Source organism: Chelmon rostratus, chromosome 7, assembly GCF_017976325.1.
Source record: "Chelmon rostratus isolate fCheRos1 chromosome 7, fCheRos1.pri, whole genome shotgun sequence".
In the NCBI taxonomy this organism is placed as follows: Eukaryota; Metazoa; Chordata; class Actinopteri; order Chaetodontiformes; family Chaetodontidae; genus Chelmon; species Chelmon rostratus.
The window spans coordinates 14,878,012-14,901,400 of NC_055664.1; the positions used below are offsets into that span (position 1 = coordinate 14,878,012).

The window sequence follows — 23,389 nt, forward strand, 5'->3', positions numbered from 1 at the left end:
GGCATTTCCTCAGCTGATACACTGTTTAACACTATTGTTCATGATGAGTGACTTCCGTGCCATGGATTACATTTTTCCTCTCCATCACTGCTGGGTGATCTGTTTCAAAGAACAGCAGTACCATACAATGCAACACAGATTTTTTATTTCATTGTGTTTTGAGTTTTTGTGCCTATTCATGGTGAATATGAATCGCACTTCCCATTCACAATCAGCAAACATTATTAACAGTTGATTCCAGTTTATATAAAATCTTCTAACACTGCATGACCCTGACATACGCTCAACTTTCAAAATTCATACACACGCATTCACAGGTACAGTAAAAGAAAAATAATATACAAAATTGTCTCTCTACACAGATATCAGGTTTGACTTTACTGATGACAGCTGCATTTCTTTAAAAGGAGAAGCAAAGTATGGCTTCTAAAAGTAAATAGAAATCAAGGCAAATTCTTTCATGACCAAGAGTGTATATGTATGTGATGAAAAGCATGCATAGCATTCAAAATTTAAGACCTGATTTTAATGATCCAGTGCAAGGATTTGAATTCAGTAAGGAATGGTTACACATGGATTAAAGAAAACCATAATTTTAGTTCTTGACAGTTCAACTGATTTGCTACAAGATGCTTGAAGTTGAACTCTGTTCCATGTTGGACATATCAGCACAGGATTGCCAACATCTGGCATTTTCTTCTTCTAATAAAAGATCCACTTTGCTTGCACGTCTACAGACTAACCTGCTCCACTGGTTTGTCCTTATAACCTACTTAAATTTTTTTGTCTAGAGATGACCCACTGAGTTCTAGTGGGTCATCAGTGATGACTGAGAGGGATTACTTTTGTATGAATCTATACATTTTTTTTCCTGCAGTGTACCTTTAACATGAGAGAAATGGCAAATTACATCATTTCACACCAGACTACATTGCTCTTTAAAGCAATCTGTCAGTAGTCTTTTTTTCCAGTGTCCCTGACAACTGTCTGAGGACTATGAGCATCTTTGACATTGCATATTAAACCTCAAAGAAATCAACTTTACACCACAATGGTAGGTATTTACTGAGTAGCGTTAAGCTTTTGTCTGACAAAAGTCTCAAGTCAAAGGTCCGACAACACCTCACAGTCGAACGGTTGGTGATCTCTAGGCCATTTGGAAAATATTAATTTCTTTGCACTGGACCTTTAAATCATGTACAATGGGTGGCACTGACATTGATTCGTAGACCGTAATCATCAATGGACGGACAAATCAGGCATAACTTTTGCACTCCCAAGTACTGTTTGGTGGGGGAATAAACACTAACATATACAAATGAAAACAGACTTGATATTGCTTATTGTGAGAAATTATAGACATGGTGAAAATGCACAAAAACAGGGCACAAACTCAATGCGACATGCATGAAAATCAGCATTGACTTTCCATGTACAGACAGTTTGAAATTGCCCTACAACAAACCTATAGTTAAAACATAAAAGGGAAAAACAAATACATTCTTCTTTGTGATTACATCTTTAGAGATTCATAGTTTTCTCCCTGGCCAATGATATGGGACAATCCTTGCTTTCCATTTAGTGCAAGTGACCTCCACGCATACATTAGAGCACCCTGCACTTACTGGGAAGGGTTTCATTCAAGCATTTCACTGGTAACAGATTACTCCCTGATGCTTTAAAGCTTTTGAAAAGCTCACCCCAATTATGATTTTTGCCAACACATCAACTCACAGGAAAAAAAAAGAAAACTACTGAACCCAGGCCCGCCAGCCTAGAGTCATCTGTGCAGACACAGTGCAACATTGGAATTCAGCAGTCTCTTAATCGTGATTTTTCTTCTCCTACCACCTGAGTATAGGATGGATCAAATTCCAACATGGACCAAGTATGATCTATTCACTATGTTGTTGTTTTCTATCACATACCACAACCCGAGCAGACTGTAAACTTTACAAGAAGCCAAGGCACAGTATTGGATTCAGTCTCCCAAAAGGCTCGGACACTTCAATGAGGCAATTCTGTCTTGGATAAAACAATTCAAATTTCCTAACTCAAAAGCAGTATTTAAAGAAATGCATGATATCAGTGGGGAGATTGTGTTAGATTGAGCACTTTCATCCAGAGTTCATTACACATCCACTAAAGAGTTTATTTGGACTTCTCAGCTGGAACCCCCAGCCAGGCAGGACAGGTAGTGGTCTAAAAGAGCACTCTTGGGTGGCTCGGACTCGAAACCTGGACGGATGGGGGCCACAGTGGACCAATTTTCTATTTTTGACTGTCACCCATCTTTTTCTCCTGATCCAGTCAGGTAGAGATGGAGCAAAAAAAAAAAAAAAAGCCAGCCGTTGAGTCCAGACACCAGCAGGGACACTCTGTATTAATTTAGTAGCACTAATAACAGAGACTGGAAACAAGCCCCCAGAGCTTGTTGGTACAACATAAGAAAGTGTCTTTACCACTCATATCTTGGTCATAAGGAAAACGATAGAGATGCTGCCTAGATTTGAACCTGTTCTTTGTTGGCCAGGGGTTAAATTAAAGGGGGAGATCAAAACAAAATATTGAGCAAGCTGCCAAATTAGTGCAACGCTTCTCAGATTTTGTTGGCATACAGTGTCTCCTCATCGCTTTCACTCTCATCCTGGAACTCATGGGCAAGCAGCGACTTCTTGGAGCCCATAGAGGTGAGCCGGATCTCATCTTCATAATCATCTCGGTGCTGCCGCAAACGGTGGAAGCCATCTTTTTGACGATTAGACTTGGCTGCGCACACACACCAGATGATGCACGCCGTCACCACCAACGCTGTCATGGAGGCCGCTGTGAGGAAGAAGAGAGTTAGTGCACTTCAACATCATTTCTGAAAGGGGAGACAGTTATTGAGTACCTCACCAGTGTCAAAGACCATAAGCCTAACATACTATGACTACAAAGCATCTATCAAGTATCTGTCAAGATTTTTAGCAACATTAAGTCAAAAGTTCAACATGAAAATAGTTTGGAATACCCTTCTACCACATCAGTCACCAAAATACAAAATGTCATGTTAGAGGCTTTATTTTTAAGTGGACAGGTCAGATAATTCATAGAGTCAACAGTGGTTACTGGTTGCTTACCTGCACTAGCCACCACAAACTCTCTGGGCAGGCCGAAGATACTGTTGTCCATGTCAAACTCAATGATGATGGAACTAGCAGCTTCATAGGAAGATACCACCACCTGCAACACACCAATAATTCTTCAATAAGCCTCTGAGCCTTGCTGAAACACTTAGATTTCAGTACAGCAACATTTCTAATAGGCTAATTCTCTGTCAAACATCAAAATCAAAATCTCTATTTATTTTAGGCAGGACAGACTCTGAGTATAAAATTAGTATATAAAAGTAGTGCAGTCAAGGCAATACTAGTTCATCATAGAAGCTGTGGAAATGTTAATCAAGATTCTTCTAAACATTTTCTGACTTAAAAAGTCCATTACAGTGTGCTGGTGAAATGCAACAAAAAAAAGAAAACATCAAGCTTTACCACATCTTCTTATCCATTGTGGCTGTTTCTCCTAGAAGAACCACAAGGCATTTAGCAGTCTGCTAAAGATCTCTACAGAAGTAGGTTGTTAATTATCTAATTAGCAAGCCTCATTTGCAGGTGTGACTGCTTAGTTTAATCTGGTGCAGGTTGTCTTGTAAGTCTAAAATAGGATTTGAGCGCTGGCTCATAAAAATCCAAAATTACTCAGCTCTTATTTGAGAGGTTAATAACAAAAATCTCAAAATTCACTTTTTGTAACTTGCTTGACTCTCTCATTTCTTCACAGTGTAATTATTTAAGTGTAGTTTCAATATGGGGAAACTTGACTCAAAGCTCTGGAAATAAGGATTTCAATCCATGTGTTTTCCAGTTCTGACCCATTACTGTGGTCTGAACACATATCCAAAAGGCAGTTGCTAAAGAGTAAGTGCACCTCTTGATCCTAGTTTCTTTCCTTTTTTTCATTATCAGTGTGGTTTGCTGGTTGTTTTCTGACAGCAGAAGCACCGACAGGCATCCAAATGCACTAAAACTGATGTCACTTTACTTTCCAGAGGAATGAAATGTGTCCCTATAGCCTGAGGCGCAGTATTCGGTGTCCTAAGAAATATGGTGAGACTATTAAAGAGAGGGATAACATGTTGGCCCCCGGTTATGATTTGGACCTTGTGTGTGAGCAGAGTGAAGCAGACCCCCAGAAACCCCTGGATGACAGGTATATAAGGAATGCAGCTGTTCTTCCAGCTCTCAAACTGCCCCACAGCGACAAAGCCCTCACTACTGCAGAGAGGACCTCCAGCAGCGTGTCAGCTAGTCAGCCAGGACCGCTGATGATCCACGGCTTCACCGTACCAGAGTACCAGCACACATATCATTCAGTGGTGGATCCCCTGCTCTTCAGTCTATGCGGGAAGCTCACAGCCTACAGTCTGGAGCTGGGCCGTCACATTAAGGAAGATCTGTTTAAAGAGCTGGCCTACCCCACCCTTCAAATTTCAGAGCAGCCGAGCGGAAAGGTGGAGGTGATGGAAAGATTCTGTGTGCTCCGCCCTACACCTTTCATAGACATGGACAGTAAAGGGAAACCACAGTAATATTCTCCCACAGACTTTCTGAGTGTGCTACTTTTTTTATGTCTCTTGAGATATCATTTTAAATAGTTTTTGTTTTCCTTAAACTGTAACATAGCAGCTCAATTTATACTCGAAATGTTTATTGGAAAACTGTCAAATGTTTGACATTTTGCCATGAAGTTCCTCTTTATAAACACAAAATCTGTGATTGCTGCTTTTTATCTGCCTAAACGCAGTCCTCCAACATGCTCCAAAGTATGTAAGCTAGAATAATATAAGGTATTGTATATGTGTATGATCACCAGCTGCTCAACGGAGCACATGTGGTTGCAACCGGGGTTCATCTGATTTCTGCTTTCTAACACTTTCTATAAAATCTCTATTCAAAACCCGACACTGTAAGCCTCTTATTTTACTCAGCATTATCGTCGCCAGCAAATGCTTTAAATGATTTGTAGTACATTCCCAGCCCACATAATAAATGGTATGTACATATATAAATGTACCTCTTGACGTTGTTGTTGGTAGCCATCGGCGACAGCTTCAATGTTGTGGTTGCCAGGTGCCAGCAGTGCATGGAAGTAGCCGCCCTCTGCAGTAAAGACTCTCACTCCCCCATTCAGTACGATGATCGCCCCAACAATAGGCTTTCCACTCTTGTCCCTCACCACTCCACGCACCCCTTTATGGACCTGGATGGGGTAGAAATGGAGGGAAAATTAAAGTCGTATGATGATGGGGAAAATGCTAACCTTAAATAGCTGAAAATATCTCTTTTAAGACAAAGGTGTACAAGTCACTCAGCTGTAAACATCTATACATAGCAATACTCAACAAGTCCTTTAAAACATCTTCATGCAGTGCTGATAAAATCTGGCATCATACCTCCACCAACATGCTGAGGAGAGCCTTCTTGTTCTCAGCCCACAGTGTGGTCAGCTGCTCAGCAGGAGGGAACAAACAGCAGCCAGTATACACTGTGATTTCTGGACAGTGGCCAAAGTCCATGCTGAAGTCCTAGGAGGACACGTAGACACGAGATGACACATGAGACAGTACTGGGGCAGGAGCCCCTTTCTGGCTTTGCTTTAATTCTCATTGGATTTGACGGATTATCTCCAAATTAAGATTCGGGATCGCAAATACTGCATAGTGGCAGCCTGAAGGCCATTTTTACTGCAGTAACTCCTACAACAGAGACTACGGCAGAGAGACTTACCTTCATGCTTCCCATGTGACTTTGTCTCTCTGCTGCCCTCATAACTCCATCTGGGATGTTGCCTACTGAGTAACAAACAAGTTCCATCAGCTATTAACCACTATCATCGAATTAAGGATATTCAATACCAGCATAATAAGAATTATTCATAGTACTTAAATGACATACTCTGCCCATTATTTGAACATCCAGTGTCCCCGAGGTGCATCTTGGGATGGTTGTTGGCATAAACACTTGCCAAGTACTTCAATGTGCCCTCATTCTCAACTGGGGAAAAAAAGATTATATAAAACCGCACAGCCAAATTTTGTTGTATTAAGAAAGGTTAAACAGCACTCAGTGTTGAGATCATTTGTTCTACTCTTTGCAAACTGCTGTTAAATAATGTATGTTAACTACAAATGAAAAGCTTTAGGCTGTGAGTACACACCATTAGTGGTGTGACTGAATTTCTCAACAGTTTATGTATGTATGTATGACAGACTAACTAACTGAAATCACCGTCCCTGGTCACTGCCACTAAGGGGGGTGATCTTAAATGTGTCCTGTCCTAAAAGTGATTCCACTTCAAACACTCTGGATAAAGTCATTCCAAGATCTCAATGAGTAAATGTGTTCTCTACACTCTATAACAATAAAAACAAAAAGCAGTATTCTGCATAGTGGCGTTACCAGACTGGACTGGCTTGTCATAGGGGTAAGTAGCTACAAGGGAGCCTCCGTCGAGGGCTACAGACAGAGTGTAGCTCTTGTCTAGAATCAAATCCATCATCGCTCTGGTCTCGGGTTGGGTCTCAACCACACGCTGAGAGGCATTTCCTGAAAAACAGGACAAAAGATGGCAGATAAGAAACAAGTTGTTAAAGCCATTGCTTTGTTACATTCACAACAAATCTTTGACAATTGTAGACTGAATAAGCATATTTAATCTTCTTTTGTCACCTTTTCTCAATTCAATTGCACACACACACACGTACACACAAATCCAAACAACTGACCAAAGAAATCTGTGTCCAGATCCTTGCCATGAGCATTGCTCAAGCCCTGGGTGGAGGTGCACTGCTTCTCAACAGCCTGCTCTCGTCCATCCGGGTTGATGGAGGGCACAATGACGATACGGGTCTCATTGATTAGCTAGGGGTGGGAAATGGAGAAGGAATAATTACAGGCATGGGTGATACAAATACTGTATCGACTGGGACTGGTTTTCTGTCCAGAAAAAAATACGCTAGAGACTGAACCCAATCCTAAATATGAAAGACTGCAGATTTCTCAGAGAAAGAAGGATTTTGTGCATTCCTATTAGAAAAAAATAATCTTTTTAAAAGGTTAAAATTGATGTATGCTGAACACAGTTAATACACAGTCTAGGTTATCAGACACTATATTTCCAGAGGGGCCCCAAAACTCACACGAGTGATGGTTGGGTTCTTGCCATAGTTGATACATAGGAAGGCAGCAAACTCCAGCAGCAGCTCTGTGCCCACTGGGGCATTGCCATGGATCCCTGCTACAAAGCGGATTTTGGGCTCAGACGGTTCTGCTTCCCCTGGTTTGTTGGAGATTTCCAGGGCCCAAATGGTTCGAAACTCTACACTTTGGCCCAAACTGGACACATGAGAGAAGAAAGCAGTATATAGGTCAGTATCAGATCTGGACAGCACTGACTAACTTAACAGGATTTACTTTTGGCATACAGAGAATGAGAAGCATCGGGTTATGATGTCAAACATTTGTGTATCTTTACAAGGAAATGATGGCTGGTTCAAATACAGAGTTTGGGGAAGGATAAAGTCTCCCAACCTGTGTAAAGAAGTAATCTCTGGAAAGTTAAGTGTGAGGCCTCTCACGAAGGCGGACAGCTCTTTGTAGTGTCGGTAGCGGAAGCCGTTCTCTGTGGCTGTGTTCCTGACCAGCTGCTCCAAACCCTGGCCCAGAGAGAGGTTCTTGATTAAGCTCTGGAATTCCTCCTCAGATGGGTTCTGGGTGGGTTGGGGACCCTTGAGAGGCTGGCCATTAGAGTCTGAGTGTACACGTGTCAGCCTGAAGTCCACCAACTCTACACTATCCTTTGAGACTGTGGCATAGGTCCTCACAGATTTATATCTGGACAACAGATAGAGTTTATTTAAGTTAACAGCTCTGGAAATAAAGACATAACAGCACAGAAATATACAGAACTTCATGGTAAATGCTCTTGCTTCTGAACTCCAAATCTCACCCATGAGCAGAGGCAGTGATCGAGTAAGTCCCAGGAACCAGCAGTCTCCAGTAGTCTCCAGTATGAGCTGTGGTGACGTTGTGGTCTATATCCTCCACGCTAATGGTGGCATTGGGAATCCCTGTACCATCCCTACTGTCAGAGACGGTGCCCCTTACTCCAGTGTGGACCTACAGACAAACATAGCCACATAAATGTGAGTAGATTCAAAACTGAGTAAAGTGAGGAGAAAGCTCAGGGTAATGTTAAGATTTGTGTTTAATACCTGGTGAATAAACTGAAGCAGGGCTCGTCGGTTTTGTTCCCAGTATTTTGGCAGATCCTTGGCCATGGGGTACTTCACACAGCCCAGCTCGATGGTTACCTCAAAACAGTTGGTGTTTAAGTAGTTCCAGTCCTGCATGCCACCTGGAGAAAAAATGTGCTCTTTTAAACTACATCCAAGGGTTAATTAAATGTCCTGATAAACTGCATACAGGCACACAGCATCAGAATTTGGTAGATATACTAAAATTCCACCACTTGATTGCAATAATCTATTAACTATTGAAGAACCAGAAATACTGAAGCCTAAAACAACAGGAGATTAATTCAGATTCAGACTAAATAAACATTTTGTAAACAAACCATCTGACTAAAGTTGTAAATAAAATATCAACTATACCGTATCAATATCCGAAACATTAATCTCTGTGAGGCTATAAAAGAGAAGCATGAATTTGCCAAAGACTTAAAAAAATTGAATGAATGAACTACAAATCTCAAACATAAAAGGGTGCTTTTGCAGGGGAAAAAATGAATAACAAAGGAGGGTGAGAGATGTAGACATACCAGGGACATTGTACCACTTGGCACCGTTGGTGATGCCATCCTCAAAATATTCATCAGGGTACAGGTCCTCACAAGGGTGTCCATTGTGCATCAGATGATTCTCCTGCACACACAGCACACAGTGAAAACTCAACAATGAGCACTATTGTAGTCAAGTTTTCAAACCTTTTATCTCCACAGATTTCACAAAAAGCCAGCAGCTTTTATCAGTCCTAATTTCCTTTTCAATTATAACCTGAAACCACAAGCAGACATTATTCCAGTTTGAAACAGATCCAACAGCAACAGTGTCCAGTTACCTGTGAGTAGGCTCTAGACACCTGCTGAAAGACTTTATCATCAGGTGACTGACTATACTGAGTTTTCCCATTTTTGTCATCATCGTAGGGGTAGTTGACCACCAAGGAACCTAAATCCCACAACACAAAGTCAGTCAGTAAATGAGACAGAACAAACCAGTATAAAAAACATGTGAAGTTATGGTTAAAATTTAATTCAGTATGCATAACTGGTTAACACTTGATAATCTAGTCCAATATTTAGATTTAAACTGTGGATCTGTAGTAGTAATCTTTTAGAGTTGTTCAAGAGGCTTTAAAATTTAGTTATGTGTTACTGTGAGTAAGAGATTTAAAAAAAAACATGCACAACATTTAAAAATGTAAATATGATTAACAGACTATTACGATCAAAAGTTGTCTGTGACACTGAAAGATTACTATCTTTGACACTAAGAGCTCAAAATAAGACCATGCCTCCATGCAGGTTGGCTGACAGGATGAAGGGGGTGCTCTTCAGCCAACTCATCACAGCTATAGTCTCTGGCTGTCTGGGCTCTGTGATGGTGACAAACTGGTCTGGGAAGTTACGGTTCAGGTCAAAATTGTTGCTGTTGTTGCGCCCTTTGTAGCCCTTTACATCACCTGGGAGGAAAGAAGCGGTAGTGATGAGTCACCTAAATGTCTCTGTAACAACTGAATGTGGCTCCACCTCCTCTACAGTTCCTGTTACACATCGGAAGTGGCTGCCGGCTAAATGATATTGGTGCATGACAGAGGAAGTGCTTTGTGAAACTTTCCCACACTTTAAGAAAATTCACAGCAAGCAAGATGGTGCAACTAAAGCTGTTTCAACCTGCAGATGAGGTGAAGCCTGCAGTATGTAAGGATATACAAACAATAACACCAACTCAAGAAAAATGCTAATTGTCCACTTCCTAAACCTATAAACATTTAATGAACGTAGGGCATATTGCCTATTTCAATGTGATCACTCAAGATTTCTCCTTATAGGAATGAGATCTGGTCACCTTGCATGTCCTACGTCAGTTGTAAATCTGATAGCTTTTGGCAGCATACAGTACAGTCAAGAAATGCAATTCAAGTGATCCAATTACTGTTACAGTTATTACAGGACCTATAATATTACATCTCTGCTCATGTATCCAAAGCGATATATCTGACACCTGTGTGACCTACATACCAAAATATGTGCCATAATGTTACAAGTCTGGATTTCATACTGTGCGGGTAATGTTACTTCATTGTTGCCTGTGTAAATAAAAAAGAAAGCACTGACAAAATTATCACCAGTGTAAACAGAGGAAATCACTTGCAGTGCCTGAAGGTTTTGGGAACTATGTGTCAAAGTGCTTTCAGCGTGTGTGTGTGTCTCTTTCTCTTACCTTCGCTGGCTACCTCATATCCATCAGGGTTCATAGAAGGCATGATGTGAATACGGGTACTGTTGACCAACTTAGTGACTTCTGGGTCAGTGCCATAGTTACGGCACAGGTACTCGATGAGGTTGAGCAGTAACTCCCGGCCCACCACTTCATTACCGTGCATGTTGGCTATATACTTAAACTCTGGCTCACCTGAAAGAAGACAAAACAGGACATCAGGGAGGAAATTCCTAATATTAGATACAAACAAAATGAATTATCCCTTTACAAATACTTAAAGTAAACATTTAAGACATACCATGCTCATGGATCGTGGGGTTGTCTGAGATGACCATCACATAGAGCTCACGCTCTTCCACCGAACGGCCAACTGAGTAAAGATGGGCAATAGAGGGGAACTCGCTGCTGTACTTGCGTAAGAAGAGCTCCATGTCTGCGTGGTTGTGGTGACGAAATTCCTGGGGCTGGATGGGCTGGTGTTCAGGAGGAAGCAAAGGAGAGCTGGTCTGGCTGGAGTTTGAAGAGCTGGTAGTGGTGGGAAGTCTTGGATCACTGGTGGATGGCATCGAGTTTGTAGTCACAGTGGTGGTACCTGCAGCCTCACTGACCACAGGTGCCAAAGTAAAGTTAAGTTCTGTGGCTTTGCCCTCTAGGACCTGGACACTGTGGACTGTCATTGATGTGTACCTGTGAACAGGACAAAAAAAAAAAAAAAAAACATGCTTGCAGACTTTAACTCCACCTTAAAATTCACAAGGAAGCACCAAAACTAGATGTCACAGATGCCATAACTAAAAATCATCAGTCCTCTAAATCTCTCTAACAGGAAGTCTTTCACCAATGATCTTGTGATGCACATTTTTCTTCCCCTCAGAAACAAAAGTTAATCTGTAACTCTCAAGAGGAAGTAATGATGATGTGCATTTTTTGTTCAGTGCAGCACTTGTGGGCTTTTGTTCATTAGGCTTTGTTCACTGCGACCTGGCAAAAATCAACAGGGTCATTGCAAAGAAAGTTCAATAGGTATTACTCACCCTGGGGCCACAGCTGTGATGTTGTAGGTTCCTGGGAGTAGGAGGCGGTAGTAGTCCCCATATTTTGCTGTGGTAAGGTTGTGTTTAATGCCGACCACCACAATACTGACATTGGTGAGAGCAGCCCCACTGATGGCATCTTTCACGTACCCACGGACACCTATATGGACCTGAAAGACAGCAGTATAATAAATATCAAGGCCAGCTTGCTGTACTGCAGCATTGGCAGGGTTTGATTGTGGCATTATCCTTTTAAATAAACAGAAGAAAAACAGAAGGTGCGTTGTAATGAATGTTGTTGTATCATTACTGTTTTTTTTAGTTATAAGATATACCTTTTCAATGTAGGCTAGTAGAGATTCCCTGTTCAGATCCCATTCCTTATGGAGCTCAGAAGCAGGAGGGTATTTGCAGCAGCTCAGCTCCATGGTGATTTCCAGACAGTTTCCATTAAGGTAGTTGTAGTCCTGCATCCCTCCTACATAACAAATCAGCCATGTAATAAATGCTAGATGCTAGAGATATGATTTATGTCATTTTATGTCATACAAAAAGAGAAGGGTTTGCCATATCCAGGAATTTAATAGATGTGTGCAACACATATTCATAAAGTAAACTCTTAAATATGCTCTACCTCCTTAAATGTGATCTCCACTGGTGCTGGCCTATTTGATCATCAGAGAAAGAAGCTCTGTGTGAAAAGGCTTAAGCCTGACTTTGTCTCTTTAATGCAGTTTAAAGTTTAGTGTTTAATGAGGCAACACACCACGACATCTGCAGTTTGCTAGTCAAACTAGCCCCCAGAGTAAGCAAACAGAAAGACACACAGGAGGGCAGGCTGTTCAGTTGGCTATCTCACAGGCGACAGCAGGCAGTCAGAGGCTCCCTGGCTGGAGGGTTGTCATGACTGCCTGCTGGGTGCCCACAGGAACCCAATAAAACAGCCACCAGTTGCCACTTTAACAGTCAAAGTGAAAGGGTCACACACCAAACAAATGACTTCAGCAAAGCAACCAGCTTCCCGCCTAATTCAATGGGGAAGGCAGTCTCACCACATCAGATAAATGCTGCTCTTAGCACACAAGCTTTAGCCATCTGTGATCAAAGACACACCCAAGCACATTCTTTGACTTATGTGGCTGTTTCCCCTGGGGTCCACATAAATGTAGTATGGTACACAAAACACCTAATATCCAAAAGCAATATTTTACCACCACAGTTCTATATGGATAATGAAGTGCAGTGAGTACTGCACTATCACTGAACAAAATGTAAGTGTGATAATACTACTAGTCATACTCACCATATGTTTAAATTACAGACATTCATGCCCATTTTTAAACAATCTGATGTGCATGCCTGATGTTGAGACCCTCCTGAAAGTCATACTACAAACTGACTTTTGGAAACTGAAGGAAGTGCAGTAAAGAAAATGCATCCCTTAAAAGACAAGGAGAAAAGCGGCAGGCTATAATGTGCTGCACGCCTCGGCTCTGAAAGCAGGAGTACAAAAATATACATCACGAGCAAAAGTTCTTCTGAGTCATCCGCGGTCAAACGACAGCTGTTCAGCTGTCTGAAACTTTGGGAGGGTGGCTGGCTGTCAGTTCATTTACTGGAAGCTGTAAAGGGCAACTTCAGAAGATGCAATAAGCTCATTGAACAAGTTTCAGATGTGTTTATCAGTTGTCCGACTGACTAGAAAGGCTTAATTTTCAATAAATACAGGAGGGGCATCCCCATTGTATGCTCTGGAATAATCCATCAGTAATTGGTGAGTACTAACATTCAGACAAATAACAATACAAACAATAGGGACTGTGCCCCCTGTGCTCATTTTGAGTAAGGGTGGTGTGTAGAGGTGTGTCAGGGTAGTTCTTTAGAGGGTTTACCTCCTGTGGTGGCAGCAGAAACAGCAGGGTGCTATGTCAACCAAACCAAACCCAGCCTTTAAATCTCACCTGCTAATGATGAGGAAATAAAGCTAGACAATGTTTGAAAATCCAGACTTGGCCGCAACAACAAGACAAACCTTTTGCCCAGGTGTCAAGATGTTAGGCGTCATCTCGTGGAGAGTTACTTCAAGTGCTTTAAACTGTTTCAAGTGCCATTCACTTAAAGTAAACACCTACTATATACTGATAAAGCATGACAAACACACAGACCATGGCAGCCCCGACTTTAAATATCCTTTCTATGTACCGGATTTAACGACACACCCTAAACTTTGCAGGAAACCACTGGCCAGACAATCGAGCTAAAGTCAGAGCTCGCAGCTAAATATGCTGTGTAGGGATGCTTATGATGAAGGATAACTTTAAGAGTTAAGTAACACGATCCAAAATAAGTATGTTATATTTTTTGTCAAGCATTTATAATGATTATCCAGGAGGAAAAACTATTTTAGAAAGTATTTCTGTCATATGACAGTCAGCAGTTTACAGCAATGCAGCATTCAAAGTATGGTTATCAGAGGTCTGAATGTTCACAGGCACTTCAAGGGCCTCAGATTATCACAGCAATAGGGTTGTATTTCCATACAGTAAAATGATATTCTGAACCTTGTTCTCTTCCTTGTCTAAAGGCAGTGACGTGCATCTTACAACACACACCAGATTACAAAATGAAACCAACAATATACATTTTCAACAACACCAGAGTGCCCCTGTTATGTGCTGAGGGTTACATGAACCAAAATACGGTTCAAAACTGAAGGACGCTCTCCAAGGCCAGACTGACTGTGTCAAAAGCTTATGAGTCCAGATGACATGCTGAATCATTATTTCAAGCCCTGACTGCCACACAAAAAAATCTCCTGTTCTTGGCGCTTTGCCTGGGCCGCTCATTATATCACACCACATCCTGGTCGTTTCCATCATCTGCCATTAGCCCAGTTTGAGCAGTGACATTTCGACCACTGAGATGTGACAGACAGATCCAAGCATTGTTCATTTGACTGCTGTCTTGCTTCACCTTGAGATATGGACATTATTGCTGTTGAAAGCTTTAATAACTGGCTCCTATTACAGCGTGAACCCTCTCAGCCTGAACACAGTTTTAGTTGAGAAACTGCAACAACAAAGTAGGTCATCTTCAGCTAAAACAGTCATTCATTTGTCAACGAGCTTCTAGTGTCTGATGACAATCAAAGCCAAGATTTACAGAGTGTGTGCTAATGGCTTTGGTAATGATTTACAGCTCCAGTTGCCTCTGGTGGTCGACGGATAGTGTGACATGTATCATAATATCACGCTAAGGTGACCTGCAACGAGTTAGACCAGGTCTTACAGAAACTACCTACTTTTGCTTCAGCCTGTAGATTTCTCCCACACACTTGATCCGAACAATCATACATGATACAATCATCATCATGTTACCACATCATAATGCCCCAAACTCACTCATACTATAAGCTTTGCACCAGGGACTCATAAGGTGACTTAAATATTGTCCTGATGGATCAATGACATTTTGACCTTAAACTGCCCACGGAGTAAGTGGCTCCACTGATAATATCAAGTAATGAACACACGAAACATCTAAACACTTAAAAAAGAAAAGGTACGGAATAATATTAGAGGAAACGAGGTGCCAGTTCTGGAGCGTTACGGTTAAATCAAGCCAATTATGTTAATCCATGGGAAATCACCAGTTGGGAGAGACACTAGCCAACCTAAAATGTACTACAACGAAGCAGAACTCAACAGGAAAAGCAGTGCAGTAACCTGAAGCTGCAGGCACATCAGCACCTTCAAATCCCTCGGACAAAACAACAAAACTATGCTGATCAAGTTTCTGCCCGGGTGATGCAGAGTAGAGCTGTTTGTGAAGCTGAATGAAGTGGAGTGCGTGAGGAAAAATAAACCAGCGTTTACTTTAGCTTCAAGGATGCTTATTCAGAGAATACAGATACATATGTATATAACATAAGAGATGGGTCAGAGGATTTAACCGACAATGGGCCATAGTATGTCCAGGGTGAGCAGTGATGGCGCACCTGTCTACTGCTCGAAGCCTTTCAGTGATTACAAGCTCTGGCAAATAAACATGTTGAGTGGTGCACCCTGAGCTTGAGTGCTTGCAGTTTTTCAGCATTTTGACACCTAGCAACACCAAAATCTACCACATTATATGTAAGTATGAGACTGAAATTAGTTTTTGGTCAATACTGATCACCAATGTTGAGTATGAAGAGTCAGTCAGTTCTAGTCTACAAATTAAAAGTGTGACAGTGCTCTGTAACAATAAACTTTGCATTTTTATGCTGCGTTTTAACTGAGTTTATTAGATGAAAGAATAAAGCTACGAGAATCTGCCACTGAGCAGCTCAGAAAATACTGATTTTTTTTACTTGTGATCTAAAGTCTATATCAATTAGCCACGCAGGTGAGGTTGTCAATACAAACATTTTGAACAGGAGTTTTAATGACCCAAGGTTCACAACGAACTTAAAGGACATGAGAGAACAACAATAGGTCTTCATTCAAAGATACAACACACCAATTCCTCTTTGCCATCTCAATGGCAACACACAGCCTAGATGTCTCATTTCAGAGTATTAAAGTCCATATGACACATAGAGGATGTGACCTACAGAGTTGAACTCAGTCTTGGAAGTGACTCTTCCACCTCAAAGCAATAATTAGTCTTCCGTCACTAAACTAGGTATTAAAACCAATGAAAAATGGATCATCTTACCTGGCACATCATACCACTGCGCCCCATTGATGATGCCATCTTCAAAGGTTTCTTCCAAGTCATCGGAACAGTTTGGCTGACCAGTCTTCATCACAGGGTGGTTGTGAGAATACACCTGGGCCAAGTAGCGAAACAGACTGTCATCCGCCGTTTGGCTGTAGCTGCCCTGCCGCTGGTGGGAGGCTGAGTCATCAAAAGGGTAGCTGGCAACAACAGTGCCGCCATGCAGGTTCCCAGACAGCACGAATCTGGAGAGACAATGGCACGTTTTAGAAACAGCCTGAAAGGGTAAGTTCAAGTCTGTCTTAAAATAAATCTCATGTGACCACATGAAAATCTAAGGCTTTTGGTTGCTGTGAATGTTCCTCTTGTGCATACTGTCCGCAAAGCAAAGAGGGACTTTTTTTTTTTGCATAACAATGCATCATTAATCTGGGTGATATCCACTTAATTTGTGGCTGCTGGAGCCTCATGTTAACTTCAGAATGCCATTTTGCAGAGAACAAGGGCTTTGGATTCTGTCCCCCATGTCAGATATTGGAGACACTTTGGGTCAATATGTACAGCAAACAATCAGAGCTGCAGCGATTAATCGAATAGTTGCCGACTGTTAAATCAGTCCCCAAATATTTGATAATCGATTCACCTGTTTGATTATTTTTTTTTAAGTCAAAATTAATTAATCAACAATGAAAATAGTCATTAGTTTCAGCCCAACAAACAAGAACTCTTTCAACGTACATACAGGCATGTGAGTTTTCTCTACAGGTGAGGCTGTGATCTTCACCTTCAAATAGCTACGAGGGAAGAATTCCACTGTAGAGTTACCAGGAAGCAAATGCTGAAATGAAACGTAAAGCTGCTTAGAGGGAAATTCCCTTTATGCATGGCAGCCGTGGAACTAGCAGGGCCACTTCAACTGGATGAATATTTGTGCGCATGCATGCAGGTCTGAAATCTAGTACCCAAATTGACCTCAGTCCTACACACCCAGAACAGCAGTTCTTGCTGACTTTGTTATGAGTCACACCTGCCATCCCCTTGGGGCCCTAATTAAGAAGGAAACCGCACGAAAACTCTGTTACCCGTAGTTAAAAATGTTTGCAAAATTAAGGCTGAGGCTAATGATTCGAGTCATTATCGATTACTCTGACAATTTTTTTAACAGTTTTTTGTGGCATTTAAGGCTTTACTGGATACCTGATAGCATGGCAGACATACAGGAAACAAGGGAAGAGAGAGAGGGATACAACTTCTTGCTGCTGGGATGAGCCACAAATTTTTCTGTTTACTTTATTCATCATCAAATAAAATCGTCAAATTAGAATAATCACAGTCGAGACGCTTGAATCACTGAATGTTTGGCATTTTTGCTTGAAAGCAGACAATAAATCAATTATCAAAATAATTGCAGATTAATTTTCTGTCAACTGACTAATAGACGTATCCAATAATGGTTTCAGCTCTACTACTGGGCGTGATGTAAGCGAACCTCAGTCTTACACACCATGCCATTATGGCGTCCCAGTAACTGAGGGTCTTAACTTTATTTTGAGTCGCACCTGCTGCCCCTGAGGTCTTAATAAAGGAGACAAAGATTTGAGTTGCTCATTGACAGAGAGGTTTGTCACTCTCCAAGTCCTCCACTGGGAGGTACACATTGACTACAAAGCGTTTGAGATCAGTGGAGTTTACTGAAGCCATTCCAGCCTGTGCTCTGGGCAACACGACCTCAAACAACTGGACACTAGGTTTTACGTGCTGAGGCTCCGAGGGGACCGTGTGTTTGTGCGTTTCAGAGAAGAGAAAGACTCACTTTTTCTCCTGGATCCATCTGATCACAGCCATGACCTCGGGGATCTTATCTGGACTGACACTCGTGCCATCAAACTGGTCAGGAAAGCTTCTGTTGAGGTCCATATTTTTGGCATTGTTTCGACCCCCGCTGGTTCCCCTGCAGTCCCCCTCTCTGGACTTCTCAAAGCCGTCAGGGTTCATGCTGGGCATGATGTAAATATCCGTGTTGTTTACCAGCTCAGAAATACGGGGTTCTTCCCCATATTTAGTCAGCAGGTACTCCACAAGGTACACCAGCACCTGCCTGGACACGGTTTCGTCGCCGTGCATGTTCCCAACGTATTTAAATTTGGGTTTCCCCGGTGCGTCTACGTTTGGGTCCTTGGTGATCCGCATCACCCAGAGCTCCCTGCCCTTCACAGACTGTCCTATGCTCGACAGGTTGGCTATGTGAGGGTATTTCTGGGCTAAGAACTGTAAACGACTGGTTAGGCCAACATAATTGTAGTATTTGTCGTAAGTTTCTACCGTTTCCTCCGTCGAGGGGCTGACGCTCCGTGTCCGGTGCAGCCTGGCGTCACCCAGGGAGACAACAAGAAAGAGAAGAAAGGCGAAAAGTGGCACCCGTAGTTTCGACGTCATCGAGAGATGCTCCCAAATATCTGCCATGTTGATGTTCCTTCGACTACTAAACCATTCGGACGTTCAAATTAAAGGACAAGCACCAGGGTCGAAAATTTTGTGTTTGTCTCTCCAGCGACAGACGTATTTTTGCTGTCAGAGACAGTCTAGCCTTCTTGTTTCCATCTACTTCCGCTGATCTCACGGGGGCGGGGCTACAGGATGACGAAACTTTTTAAGGTGGACATGTGGAGATACTTGTATTTTAGCCCGAATTTCCACAATTTAGCACATTTACAGCCACTAAAATGTACCACGGTAATCAATTTGAATGTGTTTATTCCCTTACAGTACTACCTGAGTGTGTTTTGTCGATTTATGGCGCACAATTATCCGCTCAAACATTTAGGTGGTTGATCCTTAATCAGAGCGGCTATTAGCAAACTTCTTATTTCACATGGCAAGATCATTTGAGAAGCATTTTATTTCATCCTTTTGATTAAGAAGACATTCTGGCTTTATGTCATAAATCCCATGTCACAAGAGATGAATAACTTCAAGCAACCCTAATTAATCTTTGTTTTTACTGTGATTTATTTATTAATTATACATATAATTTACTTTTTAAAATCTTGTCTTATTTTCCCTATTGTGCGTCTGCTGAATCTGATGTCTTTTGCATCGTCTCAGCAGACTTTGTTAGGATGTTTTATGTTGCAACATGTTGCACCTTGTTTTAACTGGCTTACATGAACTTGTACTATGCCAAGTTGTTTGTACTGCATGTTAATGAAAACCTTTTTAGAAAACGTGTGTAAAGTAACACTCTGTGGGCTGTATTATTAGGAAATTACTGCTGATTAGATATAATTTTGTACCACTGTAGGTGTCAGATTGGCTGTGTGTGTGTTGTATGATTCAAAACTCCTAAAAAAAATCATGTTTCATTATTAACTTCACATTTACTTAAAACCTCATTTTATGTTCAAGGTATGAAGCAAGGGGTGATGGTTTATGTTAACCTTTGATGTGAATACAGCATCTGTTGACTATAAATGGCCCCAATCAAATGGAGAAGCCTTGGTGTAAATATGAAAAGAAATTACAACTGAGTACCATGGAGTTTAGCAGCAAACTCTTGTATTTCTGTTTATTCTATGTTGCCCATTCTTTCTTTATTGATCACTGGTAGCACCATGTTTACCCACAAATATGAGGAGCAATGACTCTGAGTATCATATCACCACCCTGCCACCATGAGGCCTTTAAGTTCCTCCTCTTCTCTCCTCAGTGGGGCGTCAGTCAGGGGCTTCTCTTCAGTGGCTGTTCTTTCTTTCCTTAATTCTCTCTCTTGATAACGTTTCTCTTTCTTTTCATTTGGCAACGGAACAAAACAAAAGTGCAGTAAACATCTTGATTGTGAAGCACCAGGAAGTGTCAGCCTTAGTTTACTAAGGTCTGGCAATGCTGGCTAAAGCTTGGAATGACTGGGTGAAGGGAAGAGGAGGAGGAGCAGGAGGAGGAGGAGGAGGTGGAGCTGGAGGAGGTAAAGAGTGAGAGGTTGGGAAAGGAGGCTGCCGTCTCATTGCTGGATTCGACGCAGCGACTGCACCTGGAAGGACTGAGCATGGGAGCCCCACTCTCTGTAATGTTTGTACTCGCCGCCATGACGATCACACTCCATGATGTATTGGTAACCACGGTAACCTGGAAATTGGTAGCACACCCAGCTGGAGGACGAGAGAGGGAGGGGTAGAGGAGGAGAGGAAAGAGTTGATTAATGATAAACATGAGGTTTACACAGTCAGTGAAATGAAGCCTTCAGGATATCAAATGCATTTGGATTACAAATTTGACATTTGACTACAAAAGTGTATTGTTAAGACACTAATAATCACAAGTAAAGGGACAAAATGAAGTTGTAATAAATAATGAAATACATAATTTGGCGCCTGACAAATGGGGATTGATTGTTATGCAGATTGTTAGTGTTAGCAGACTGAAATACATTGATTACATTGAACTGATGCAATGTTTATGACCATATAAACAAGAACACTGTTGTTTGACTGACTGATTTCCCAGCAGTGTTTCTGTTACATTGTGCCACATGGGGTTTAAATGTAGCTGGAGACTTACGAGCCACTCTGCACTTGCATGGATCCAATCTCGTTGTTGCCCCAGCCCATGGCCTGCAGAGAGGGGTAGTCGTCGTTTATCTCCCACTGGCGTCCCATGAAGTTCTCCCTCTCAAACAGCACCATCTTGGACTCCTTGTGGTTCTGTGTGCACATGGAAAGACAAGTTCAATCAGAGTTAATACACACAAAACACTTCAGTTTGTTCATTTACAATTGTTTTCAGTAACTTTGTCCTTTATATGTATAATAGTCATAAATTCTGACAAATTGTCTAGTTAAGGTAGCAGAATTTTGGCCAAATTCGTCTAATTCAGCAGAAGGTCCAAATTCTAATGCATGAGATCACACTGCATAATAGTCTGCTTTTATCTGCAACCAGCAGCTGGCATAAGTCACTCTGTATGCTCGACACAGGAGAAACTAGGGTTGTGATCCCAAGTGAGTCAATCTGATGAGTCAAATTTAGTGCTTTTTCACTCTGGAGAGGGAAACAGAAGCTCACAGCAGAGCAGATGGGGCGGAAGGACATCATCCTCTCGATGTGGTAGGCATTGCTGCCGCTCCACGACTCCCAGTGAGGATACTCTCCTCTCTCCAACACAAACTGCTGTCCACAGAAGCTGGAGTGCTCATATCCTGCCCAGCTGTCGACAGCAAGCAAACAGACATACAGACACGTGGACATAACATGCTGGACCATTGGGAACATTAATTATCATCAAATATTAGACCTGCTATACATGGCTGAGTAGTGAATTTCTCATCAACATCAACACTTCAAACTGCTGCTGAATTTTAAGGATGTATTGATGGGTAGATCTGTTTGGTGCAGAGCTCTTTGTTCGACTTACGCGCCACACTCCACCTTCAGGGAGCGGATGTTGTCGACGCCACACTCCATGATGTTCTGGCAGGCTGAGGTAAACTCCAGACGCTTCCCCTGGAAGTTCTCCTGGTCATAAACTGTGATCTGGGGAGGACACAAATGCATACATGTAGTATGCACCTACCACACGCACACACTGTTGTGTGTACAGACACACACACCATTGATGTCATCAGGCCAGGCGTGAAAGTGTAATCTGCTTATGTTAATCATGCATGGCAAAGCATCACACTCACCTTCCATGGTCCCAGTGGGTTGGGATTATTCAGAGCCATGCTACTGTGTATCTCAATGCTGATTCACCTTTTAGGTTGGAGAGCAGGGAGAATTATACTTACGTTAATATTCAAAGGCTAATTAAGAAAAACATTGCACAGTTCACACCAACTTTGAGCTAATGTTTATTATCTGTTGCCACATAGGAGACATATTCATTCATCTTTTGTGTTTGCATGTTTTTGAAATAGATTTGAGAATATTTCACCTGATATCGCAGCATTAGAATTAGTAGAATCTTGATCTATATAAAATCAGTCATCATCTGTATGAGAAACCTGTCTTGAAGCTACAACATGCTTGCACTTCACTGAGCCAGCTGTTGACGTAGGCACAATGCTGTTTGTTCTCCCAGTCCACGGTCAGTATGTCTATGCATTCGCATGTTTGAACCTCGTCTATACATTTACGTAGCTCAGCAGAAACAACGAAGACAAAAGACACAAAAATGTAATGTGACAAAGGTCTGCACAAGTCTATAGGATGAATGGATTGAGATGGAGGGCTTACCTGACCGGCCCCAAAGAATAGCAGTGCAGTGTGTACAGGGGTCTCCACAAAAACGATGTCCTGACCCCAGAGTAAACGGACCTATTTATACATGCTGGTGCTGAAAAGCAGCTGGGCCTGTGGTTCGGGGCAGGAGTCAGCACATTGCTGTTGCAGTCATTGTTCAGCACTGAGCTGCTTGGCTTTAGTTCGCCACAGTGGGACTGGATGGAGGGCACCGTGCCCAGTGCAGATAAGCACAAGTTCCAAATGGTCCATGACCAGTGGGCTGGACCAAGCCCTGGTCCAGGAAACAGATCATCACAGATGTGGATAGTCTTGCCAGTGACTCTGCTGCAAAAGAAAAAACACATCTAGTGGTTAAGCACAAAAACAGAAATGGCAGCCTACATCAGAACATTTAGTTTCTTTAACTTTGCTCATGTTGGGATTTAAATTCTGGGCCCAAAAGGACACTTGACTCAAAAAGACAAAGATGTCTGACAAGCTGGATTTGTATTTTGATAATGTACTTACTGAGTCCCTTCCACACTGCACTGTGCTCTGTCTGCGATCTGCGAGTCATGTCCACCTCAACTGACCCCACATCTCTGGTCCCTTCACCTTTTCACTCGCTCCTATATACACACATGCTCAGTCATGCACACACACAGTCATGGGCAGAGACAGGCACGCAAAGGCCTGTTCATGCAGTCTCACATACCTTCAGAGCACACAAAGGAACTGACACACACATTTCCATAAATCTGGTCAGACGGTGACAACTGACCTCGTGGTGTACACAAGACATCCAAAAGGTGGAAAGCTGTCTGTGTTCTACCCATCTGAGTTTTACACTTTTAAATGTTAATTTATCATTTAA

General features: G+C 42.0%; 2 protein-coding genes across 3 annotated transcripts; both read right to left on the minus strand.

The window, feature by feature from the left end:
* Positions 1-123: 123 nt before the first annotated feature.
* On the minus strand, positions 124-18,892 carry cpda (carboxypeptidase D, a). 2 transcript variants are annotated; one of them, XM_041940184.1, is made up of 21 exons: positions 18,113-18,892; positions 16,297-16,544; positions 11,934-12,076; positions 11,599-11,768; positions 10,863-11,251; positions 10,565-10,756; positions 9,636-9,803; positions 9,180-9,289; positions 8,881-8,983; positions 8,315-8,457; positions 8,050-8,219; positions 7,632-7,934; positions 7,241-7,436; positions 6,827-6,962; positions 6,501-6,647; positions 5,997-6,095; positions 5,829-5,890; positions 5,495-5,626; positions 5,116-5,301; positions 3,123-3,225; positions 124-2,826 (listed from the first exon to the last, which is right to left on the minus strand). In XM_041940184.1, exons 1-21 carry the CDS (start codon positions 18,760-18,762, stop codon positions 2,600-2,602), a joined length of 4,077 nt encoding a protein of 1,358 aa, XP_041796118.1. In that variant the 5' UTR covers positions 18,763-18,892; the 3' UTR covers positions 124-2,599. The 2 variants fall into 2 exon arrangements, with proteins under 2 accessions (XP_041796118.1, XP_041796117.1); XM_041940183.1 differs by having other exon boundaries at positions 5,829-5,893.
* A 1,404-nt stretch (positions 18,893-20,296) lies between these two features.
* cryba1a (crystallin, beta A1a) lies at positions 20,297-22,016 on the minus strand. Its single transcript, XM_041940917.1, has 5 exons — positions 21,978-22,016; positions 21,707-21,825; positions 21,358-21,499; positions 20,854-20,996; positions 20,297-20,444 (listed from the first exon to the last, which is right to left on the minus strand). The coding sequence occupies exons 1-5, from the start codon at positions 22,014-22,016 to the stop codon at positions 20,297-20,299; spliced, it is 591 nt and encodes a 196-aa protein (XP_041796851.1).
* Between the last annotated feature and the right edge of the window lie 1,373 nt (positions 22,017-23,389).

Coding starts and splice junctions, on each gene's coding strand:
- cpda (XM_041940183.1), bottom strand. CDS start 18,762: ATGGCAGATATTTGGGAGCATCTCTCGATGACGTCGAAACTACGGGTG. Junction 5,627..5,828: donor GTCACATGGGAAGCATGAAG/GTAAGTCTCTCT, acceptor GTGTCCTCCTAG/GACTTCAGCATGGACTTTGG. Junction 5,302..5,494: donor TCCTCAGCATGTTGGTGGAG/GTATGATGCCAG, acceptor TACCCCATCCAG/GTCCATAAAGGGGTGCGTGG.
- cryba1a (XM_041940917.1), bottom strand. CDS start 22,016: ATGGCTCTGAATAATCCCAACCCACTGGGACCATGGAAG. Junction 21,826..21,977: donor ACCCACTGGGACCATGGAAG/GTGAGTGTGATG, acceptor TGTCCTCCCCAG/ATCACAGTTTATGACCAGGA. Junction 21,500..21,706: donor CTGAAGGTGGAGTGTGGCGC/GTAAGTCGAACA, acceptor TGCTGTCGACAG/CTGGGCAGGATATGAGCACT.